The 9,981-nt window shown below is 56.9% G+C and overlaps 1 protein-coding gene across 1 annotated transcript in view; it reads left to right on the forward strand.

Annotated features, from left to right (window-relative positions):
* Positions 1 to 6,804, forward strand: part of STARD10 (StAR related lipid transfer domain containing 10) — a 50,252-nt gene extending 43,448 nt beyond the window's left edge. Inside the window, exons 2-6 of the mRNA XM_048838560.2 lie at positions 341 to 488; positions 1,206 to 1,309; positions 2,615 to 2,732; positions 4,013 to 4,065; positions 5,452 to 6,804. Of these exons, the coding sequence (XP_048694517.1) occupies positions 341 to 488; positions 1,206 to 1,309; positions 2,615 to 2,732; positions 4,013 to 4,065; positions 5,452 to 5,679 (651 nt within the window). The 3' untranslated portion in view covers positions 5,680 to 6,804. The remainder of the gene's footprint in view (positions 1 to 340; positions 489 to 1,205; positions 1,310 to 2,614; positions 2,733 to 4,012; positions 4,066 to 5,451) is intronic.
* The last annotated feature ends 3,177 nt before the right edge of the window (positions 6,805 to 9,981 follow it).

The raw sequence follows: 9,981 nt of genomic DNA on the forward strand, positions 1-9,981 counted from the left end.
GGAGCACTTCACAATCTTCAGTGCCTGGGGCAGAGCATTGTACAGATGGGAAATTGAGGCATGCAGTGTCTAAGTGACTTGCCCCCTGTCACAGAGGCAGAGCAAGGGGAGGGGGGAACATGGGAGACCTGGGTTCGAGTCCGAGTTTGGTGCCTAACCCCTTGCTTGTCCTTCCTCTCTGATCTGCAAATATTTCCCTGCCTTCGCAGGTCTGTGCCCCCAACAGCTTGCAGTCTGTGGGCCAGGCCAAGCCGGTCCTGTAGGATACCAGGTGTCGGCCCTGAGCGGGACGGTGGCCCTTTTTGCCTGTGTCAGGTTCTCACCTGGTCTGTCTCTGCAGTGCAGGATGGAGTGCAAGGACATCGCCGCGGACACGCTGTACGACGTGCTGCACGACATCGAGTACCGGAAAAAGTGGGACACGAACGTCATCGAGACCTTCGACATTGGGAAGCTGACCGTCAACTCGGACGTGGGCTACTACGCCTGTGAGGAGCCGGGGGGAGTGGGCCCCAGGGGAAGAGAGCCCCCCCCCACTCCCCGAAAATCCGTGCAGCATTTGCGCTCAGCGGCTGCTGTAGCGGGTGGGGCTGGTTAGCGGGGTGCTCTGGAGGGGCTTGACTTGAGCACCAGGCTGTGCCCAGGGTTCGGACAGCGTCCGTTCAGTCGTCTCCAGTGAGCCTGATCCGCTGCATTTAGCCTGAATGGAACCACCAGCAAGGAGGGAGCGGGGCCAGGGACATCGAGGGGACACAGTTGTCCTCTGCTGAAAGGCTGGAGATGGGGGCAAGGGATCGTAGGGGGTGGGGAGGGTTAGTGGTGTGGGGATGTGGGACCCGAGCATCCTGAGGAGAAGCACAACATAAATGGTCAGATAAAGAAAAGGTCTGGGGAATGTATCCGGGTGGGGGCGATGGGAGGGGGGGGTCTGGGAAAGGATACTAGTATGGGGCTGATGGGAGATCTGGGACTTGGGCCTGTCTCGGAATGGGTGTTTAGTGTGGGGCCAATGGGGGGGGGGAACCTGGGCCTGTCTGGAGATGGATACTAGCGGGGGGCTGACGGGGCAGGAGGATCTGGGACTGTTTAGCAACACAGAGAACACCCCTCTGTCTCCCCTAGCTCCTGAGGAATTGGGTGGGGTAAGTCTTTTATCCCAACTCAAGAGCCAGATCCCCTTTCTTCTTCCCCATCTCCCTTCCCAGGGAAGTGCCCCAAGCCCCTGAAGAACAGAGACGTCATCACCCTGCGCTCCTGGCTGCCCACGGGAGCTGATTACATCATCATGAACTACTCGGTCAAACACCCCGTGAGTGCCCTGCCCGCCACTGACCAGCCGGGGGGCGGGATGGACGGAGCTGGGAGGTCGGAAGGGATCAGCTCGGACTGTACCTTGCCTGCAGCACTGGCTCAGTAGGACACAGGAGGCGACAACCCCACATGAGCCCCAGCATCACAGGCCGAAACCCTGGCAGGGCGACTCTGCGAGGCATTAAAAATCCCCTAAGACCAGGGTTTGCCCCCAGTGTCCTCTCCCGAACGCGCCCCCTCCTTGCTATTGTGCAGCAAGCCGAGGACTGCTGGGGCCTTAGCGCACTAGAGATGGCTGCATGTGAAAGGAACCCCAGAAACCTCAGCTGTCCTAACGACGCTTTGGTCACCCAGGACTCTCACGACCAAGAAGTCTGACTCCCTAGGGTCACGTGGAACCTCGCAGCAGGGCTGGAGCTCGGGTCCTCCTGCTCCAAAGGATAGTTCAAGCGACAGGGGCCTAAGGGAGACTCTCCGTTAACTCCTATATAACGTGGCCTCTGACACGCAGCTGGACACCTTGCCCTGTCCAGTAGAGGGCAGTATTGCACAGGCATGACTCGCTATTAGTATCACCACAATGCAGCTGGAAGCCCTGGTGCTTACGCTACTGACCGTGCCTCGTGGCGCACCGTTGTTCCGTAGGGAAAGGGTCTCTGGGGGGTTAAGTCATGCGATAGGCTTTGAGCTCTGCGGGGCTGGATTTAATGGTCTCGGTTTACTGCCCATCCACGTAGATCATAAAACCGGCACGTAATGTGGCCCCCTTGATCCTAGCTGCTTAGGAGAGGCCTGGCCTGGGCAGCAGGGAGAGCCGTGGGTCGGAACGGCGGCCCCCTGGCTCAGCTGTCCAGCAGCACCACTGCTCCCTCGCCCACCAACGCTCTGAATCCTCCACGGAGTCGAGCCACAAAACGGGAATCTGTTTCCAGGGTGCCCCAAAGTTGGGACTTCTGGGCTTTTGCTCCAGCCCCTGATATAAAGACACAGGGTCTAATCCTGCGTCCCCTGATTTCAGTAGCAGAGCTCCTGTCCTCTTCTACCACCTGCTAAGCCTGCAGGGTTTGGGCTCTGGGTTCTGGCTGAGCTAAGGCCCAAAGAGTATGTGTAACACAGGGTGAGTGAACAGCCCTGTCTTGAGTTGACCCCACTGGGAGGCAGCTCCCCCTAGCTCTGGGGATGGGGGGGCTAGGCCTGGTCTGCTTGCCAATGGACCCTCTGACTACCCAGCTGAGGGTGCATTATCCAGTCCCTTCCTTGTCACAAACAGCCTGTTTCTGTTCCCCTTGCCCCCTCTCTGCAGAAATACCCTCCAAGGAAAGACCTGGTGAGAGCGGTGTCCATCCAGACAGGCTACTTGATCCAGGGGAGAGGAGCCAAGAGCTGCTCCATCACCTACCTTGCCCAGGTTGACCCCAAAGGTAATCGCGCGGCCTGGGGTGGTGCTGGCTCCGAGGGGCTGCAAGGCCCTATCAGACGCTTTCCCCGCCACTTTCTATTGCTCGCGGGTCCAAAGAGCTGTAACCACATCGCCTCGTCCCTTGACCTCCCTGTTCGTTTCAGTATCCCTGTCTGTCACTAAACCCCCACTGCCTCGCCAGCGTGTGGGGGGGAGCATCCGTCTCTGGTGCAGCTCCCGCCCTCTGTAGAAGTCTCCCTGTATCTCTAATTAGTTCTCCCTCTTGTCGGAAAATCTTCTCCCATCTCTTAACTTACGGCCAATCCTCTCAGGGCGCTGGGCGGCTGAGGGATGCTCTACAGAATATACAGTTCTTTTGCACTGAGCCTAATAAGCCTAAAGCCTTGCGAGGCCTAGGAGATTTGTGCAGGGAACCTGAGAGCAGAACCCTGCTGGTTCGCAGGTCTCAGACGGAAATCCCAGCTAGATTTGCCACTAGCCGAGAAAACCCTGCTCCCTCCTTGCCAATCTTGCCTCTTTTGAGGGGAGGCGTCTGTCTGTGGTGGGAAGCTGTGGAGTAAACCGCATCGCTGAGGCCCTGCTGTAGCACCCTCCCTGGTGCACTTGAGTGGTACCATCTCTTCAAGGAAAGAGTTCATTTTGAGCAGCATAAGGGAAACTCCCTGGGTGTAAAATCCCAGGGCCCTGCCAGGTGCAGACTGCAGTTCTGCTTAGAGCGAGGGGCTCCCTTTACAGCGGTGCTCAGGGAGATAGGCAGACCCCGGCCCCACCGCCCCTCTCCTGCATGCTCTAGAACGGTCACTCCGTCTCAGACTTACTCTGCCATCTACGACCCTTTCATCTCCTGACCTCCTCCTCCTTCACCCCACCTGCTTCCTCCACGGCTGCTTGCTCTCAAGGTGGTCTTGACCTGTGCCATCCCTCAAGCAGACTTTTCTATGAATGACCCCTCCCAGAATGGCTTTCTTCAGACCCCAATTGTGCTAAGGGCTGGAATTGGCTCACTGCCGCTCCGTGAAGGTCTAACCCCCTGGGAGTGTGTTACAGGTCCCCCTCTGTGCTGATCCACAGAGGGACTGAGCCTTCTACAGTCCCAGCTACAGAGCTTCAGTTCTTTAGCTCAAGCTGTAGCAGCTCATGCTTCTAGCTTTGGAGGTTCGTGGTTCAATCCCTGGTGTGTTGGCCAAACCGGCGGTCATCTCCAAGGCATTTGAGGATGTACTGTGCGGACTAGCTGTGGCATCAGGTCTCTGCCTCATTCTTCTTGTCTCTGTTATGTAGGTTCTTTGCCTAAGTGGGTGGTGAACAAATCGTCTCAGTTTCTGGCTCCAAAGGTAAGTGTCCCAGTCTGGCCTGGCTATCGATTCTATCCCATGATCACGTCTCTCGCTGTAGGCGTCGGGTGCTCTCCTCCTCTTCTGGGATACCCTGATCTCCTGGCTCTGGATTGTAGCTGTCACGTCCACAGACCTGGCATACGTGGCCGGCTGTAGGACGCTCTCAAGTCTTCGCTATCATGTGGTTGCTTTGGTTTGCCATCAGCCCAGCACTTAATGCCTTAGCTCAGGTGGTGAAGCTGTTCAGGAATCTGTCACCTCCAGCCTCTGCCCGGAACAGTGCCCGAGAGTGATGGATGATGGCAAATGGAGATACCTGCTACTGACCCCATGGTTTAATTAGAGCCCCAGTGATTTCTGCCTCTTGGCTGGCTGGCTTTGCTACCTTTATGGTGGCCACCATCCATTTCAACCGAGAGCCGGTGAAGAGGTGAATCCATCATAGTCTAGAAGTAGCAGCCCAGGGAGAAGATGCTGGGTGTCAGTATGCCCTTTATCCCAGCAGACCAAGGCGCGATGAGATCCAGAGGCTGGCAATTGAGATTAGAAAATGTCCCAGATGGAAATTGGAGATCTCAAAGAGTGAGGGTCACCAAGCACTGGACCTGCTGCTCCGGGGCAGTGGTGAAGTCGTCGCGTAGTGGTGGGGTGGGGTGGCTTTCTAAAAGAGGGTCCAGTTCAACCACAGGTTCTTGGTAAGGGTGGTTCTGGTGACGTGGGTGGGGTAGAAGGCAGATTGCAGCCAGAGACACCCCCACTGGACATGGCTGCCTTTGGTGTCCGGTTATGCTTCTCCCTTAACTAGGATGAGACCCCACCGCCCAGTTCACATAGGTCACCCAAGGGACTTCAATCCCTGCCTACTTGGGCTGGGGAGGAGTCGCTTACCCTCCGGTGCTCTGTCGAGGATGCCGTCGGGCTCGTTGGTCGATGCCATGCCTTGTGGATGGGCTCGAGGCACCACGGTTGATTCAGTCAGCAACGCTGCCCCTCTTAAGCCAGGGTTGAGGCCCACACTGGCTGCAGAAAGCATCCAGGTGGGAAGATGGCAGCCGTGACATGGGATGCCATGCATCCAGGTGGGAAGATGCAGCCTGCACCGGTCCCTAGTTGTTTCCTAGCCTTGGCTCTGACCAGAGGCTGCTCTAGACAATCTGCAGCCTTCAGCAAAGCTTGAGCGTACTCCCCGCTCCTCATAGGCCTAGGCCGGCAGGTTGGACCCGGATGACCCTCCATCACGGTGGAGGGGCAGCCAGCCCACGCTTGAGTAGCACCCAGTGGCCAAATCTGCCACCTTAGGTGCAGATGCCTCACTCGCTGATGGCTCGAGCGGCTCTGACCTGTCTCCTGCCTTCTCTGCCCACTCACCCCCCCCCCCCCCAGGCCATGAAGAAGATGTACAAAGCCTGCCTCAAGTACCCCGACTGGAAGCAGAAGCACAACCCTCACTTCAAGCCCTGGCTGTTCCCCGAGCAGAGCACCCTCCCCACCGTGGCGCTCTCGGAGCTCTCCATCCAGCATGCCGATTCGCTAGAGAACATCGACGAGAGCAGCCTGTCCGAGACCAAAGACGACCGGGGCGAGGGCAGCGACGAGGACAGCATCAACTGAGCCGCCCTCGCTTCCTTCCCCAGCCCCTTGCCCCTCCGCACCTGCCCAACCGGGTTCATTTTGTCTGTGTATCCAGTGCAGAACGTGTAACACACTCCCCGGCCCCATCACTCCCCACCCTGGCTAACGGGGCTGCTGTTAGTCAGGGCATTTCTCAAGCAGGCTGGGGATGGGAGAGGGACTTGTCCTGCCCTTGATGCCAGAAATCTGGATTTCCCCAAGGCTTAGCCCTGCTTGTGCTTTAGGCCTGGACCCTTAAAGGTATAACTCCCACTGGGCATTAGGCGTCGAAATACCTTTCAGGGTCCAGGCCTCTGTGCTTGGCAGTGGGAACACCAGCTCTCTAGCACTGAGCAGGATTGATGCCCCATAGCTTGAGGGGAAACTTGTCTCTCTCCTGGCTGAGGAAATCAAGGTGTGGGGGGAATCCGTGGGACTGCAGAACCGTCCCCGTGGGCCGATGGGCCAAGCCACGTTCAAAATCAAACTTGCGGGGCCTTCTGGGAGCGTGAGCCACCTTCCCTGGTCTGCCCGGCAGGGGGGGCTGGGCACTGCCTTCTCAGAGGGCAGGGGACCATCAATGTGCACCAGCGCGGTCAGCGTTGAGGGAGAGTCCCTGCCTGCAGGGAGCAGGGAATGGAGCCCGTGAGGGGTGTGTGTCAGGCATGGTTCTCCCAAGGGAGGAGGGCTTGGGAAACCTCTGCCCTTTGGTGAAGGACATGACTGAAGCAGGATTGGCGCTCCCGGAAAGCCGCATGCTCCCCATGTCGTTAAATGGCTGTCTCTGTTTTCTTTGTTCTCCTGTAAGAGTTAGAACTGCCTTTTTCTGATTGGGACCAGTTTAAGGGACCGATCTCCCTAGGGGGGGTCCCCAGCTGCTTTGGGACTCTCCGGAGAGGGTGGGACCCCTAGGAGTCCTGGGCTCTCCTGTGAGAGGGGACCCAGAGGTCTTGACATCTGAATATTTTCTCTGCGCTAGAATTAGAGGCCTTGAATCTGGATTTTGAAGCCGGTTCCTTGAAAACACTCCCTGAAAATCCCGTGTTCTGTTTCATGAGGGAAAAGGAGATTTTGTACCTTGTCCTGGAGCAGTTTATTTAGGAATAAAACGAATAAATCAGGCAAGCCGGATGGCTCAGCGTCTTCCTTACCGCTTGGTCGCCACCCATTGGGCCCCTTGCATCATCAGACCTGCCGCTTTCTCTAACCAACCTGGCAACGAGCCCCAGGTGGAGGTGACAGCAGCTGGGGATGTGCTCAGATTATTGTCCAGCTGGGTCAAGCTCATGGAAGGGAAGTCTCTAGCTGCCTGCCCCTGCTTGGCTTCGCCCTGCTCTCCGGTGAAGTCTCAGGCTGGATGGTGCCACCCTTGGCCGTGCTCTTGATGCTGACTGCGGGGAGGGAGTCAGAATGGCCGGGGGTTGGTGTAGCTGGTTCAGCCATCTCCGCCCAGGCACTGCTCTGAGGGAGGGGGTCACAAGGGGTGGAAGCAGCTGCATGGGGAGGGTGGTCCCAGTGAGGAGGGTTTTATTAGCCATGGCACACCTGCATGCTTTCCCCACCCTTGGCTGCATGTTCCCTGCAGGTGACTGGTTCCCATCCACTGAACTGTGGCCCAGCGTTCTGGCTCTGGAGATGGGCATGCTAAGATCATCCGCCCTGCTGAGTTTCACTGGGATACAAACCTGCCCCTGCAACCTGAATCTCACAGCACGGAGCTAATACAGACTGAGCTCTGCTGGGCCCCCGTTACCTGCCTCCCCTTCCACTGCGAACACCTTCACTGGAGCTTCGGCTGTTCCCGATCCCAGCTTTGTGGTCACAGCTGACGCCGCAGCTGGGCATCAGCCCAAGCATATGTGAGCAGGAGGCAGCTGGCACTGGCTGGTAAATGTCGATGAGTAATTAGATGGCCTCATCCTTTGGGAGATAGGAGGAGGGAGATAAAGCCAAGTCTCTGTTTGGTCAACTGCATGGACAATTGGCCTGAGCCAGCAGGGCCATTCTTATGTTCGTAGGAGAGGCCCTCTGACCCACAGCTGAGCCGTCATGGTTGTGGATTGGTACTTCTCGAGCATTCTGTGGCTAGTGCTCAAACGAATGGGCTAATGCTGTGACTCGTCCATCTCCGCTGTTGTGAGGCCATCACATCTGTTCACTTCAGCATCCAGGAAACGTGCCAATTAGAAGAGCCGTGTTGTCTCTTTTGAAGGCTCTCCCTAAAGGCTGGAAGCTGCTCTGTCTGCTCTCACCTCTCCAGGCTGCTCGCTGGCTCCCAGTTGATGCTAGGAGGAAACGGGAGATGGGAGACTCGCTGCTCCTTTCTTAGCACCCAAGCGATGGCCGGTAGAACCCGTCTTTCCTCAGCCCAGCCAGGGTTGCTGCCCTAGGTGAGCTCCAGGAGGCAGCCGGTGAAATCCAGTTACTGGATAAACCTTCCTCCACTCTCCCTGGGGCAGGGAAGAGCAGCCCTAGGAGCCGGCTACAGCGCGTGAGAGCCGAGAGGGGCTGAGGTTCAATAGGCTGTGTGCCAATTGGAGCTGAAGCTGGATGGGGAAGTAGAGAAGGAGCAAATAGAAGTTGTGCAGGAAAACGGGGAGCTTACCAACCCAGCCCGGCATGGTTTGAAATCCCATCCATAGCACCCCGTGTGCCCAAATGAGGTTCCCAGTGTGGACCAGGGTCCCCTTAGTGGGCTGGCTGATGGGATTTTAGGCCCTTAGCAAGGGTGCTGGCCAAGCCTCACCTGGGATAGTGAGTTCAGTTCTGGGCACCGGGTTCGAGGGAGAGGAATTCGAAGTGGAACGAGGGCAGAGAAGAGCCAGGAGGATGATCAGGGGCATGCAGGCCTGGCTTAGGAGAGGAGACTGGAAGAGCCTGGCTGGCTGGGCCTGGCCCTACAGAGGCTGAGAGGGGATTTGACGGCTCCACCCGGGAGGGAGAACGATTGAAGCCAAAGGATGGTGCTGGCACAGGAAGAACCGGGGATGAACAGGGCGTTAGGGAAGGGAGAAGGCGGCTTCTAGCCAGCTGAGGGAGGTTCAGGAACAGCCGCCCAACAGAAGCCGGGGGGTGGGGGGCTGATTAATTTTGACTGGATTATAGGACAGAGGTACCTGTGAAAGCAGGGCCTGACCTCTGACCCAGCAGATCCTTTCCAGTCCCGTGAGCTTGTAGAGACGCTTATTTAGTCTATAAGCCTTAATCCTGCTAGGGGGTGACTTCACGGCACAGGTCACATGTGCTCATAACTGGGTTTAAGCCTTCCCCTGCCATCCACACACGCTCGTCTCTGAGCGGAGAGCGGGGGTGTGTGAAGCCCTGACCCATGGAGGAGCGGGGAGTCTGGGCGCTGCTTTCACTCAGGCTGGAACTCGCCTGCTTTGCAGAAAGGATGCAGGCAAAATCATTTGAATGCTGACTACCCTCTGATGCTGTCCCACAATTCCCTCCCCAAGGAGAGACAGGTTCCCCAACAGCCTGGGAAAGAATCTCCGCACCAGGGACCATGGGCCATGTAGTGAAGACACAGTCAGGTGAGTAGCAGGGTTTTGCGATGGGGATGCTCACACCTGGGCTAGGCTATGCTGGGAACTTAGGCCAAGGGTGTCTCTCCTGACCATAGATCTGAGTTCCCTGGACCAACAGAGGGTAGTGACAGACACACCCACACCCACACACCCCTGTGTGTTACAGCATTATGCAATGGAGTAGCCCTTTCTCACCACCGATTTGAACAGGTGCAATTCTGGGCACCCACCCTGGAACAACACCCCACCAGCTGTGGATGTGTGTGCATGAATCACTAGCTGCCGCCTACAAGGTATAGGCATGAATGTGGACTTCCCTGTTGACTCTTAATTACTTTACCTGAACCTCTTCGTTCTACTAGGGGACTATTTCCTCTCTGTCCCAGAAGCATTGCTTCCCTAGGTACGTTCATGTAGTGTGCAGGTTGGTTTCAAATGTCCCAAATAATGAGGCTTCTATTCTTTCCCTTGAGATACTATTCCCCACCCAGTTAGATCTCCCTGACAGCCCCATTGCCTTCTGCTCATTGTGCCATGCTTCATGCTTCCTCTGCCTTCTGAGCGTTCACACCCTCCTAGGAGTAGAGTCCCCTCTTTCCTCTTTGCTATGACGTAGCCCCTCCATAACTACATCGTTCTTGTTTTCAGACCTTTCCCTATCAACGGAGAATTGGGTCCGACACCAGCAAAGAACGAGACATTATCCAGCAGGCCCTAGAGAGGTTCGGAATGGGGGTAGGAAGCAAGAGCCTGAGATGTAGCATCTGGAGGA

Source organism: Caretta caretta, chromosome 1 (assembly GCF_965140235.1).
Source record: "Caretta caretta isolate rCarCar2 chromosome 1, rCarCar1.hap1, whole genome shotgun sequence".
Taxonomy (NCBI): Eukaryota; Metazoa; Chordata; order Testudines; family Cheloniidae; genus Caretta; species Caretta caretta.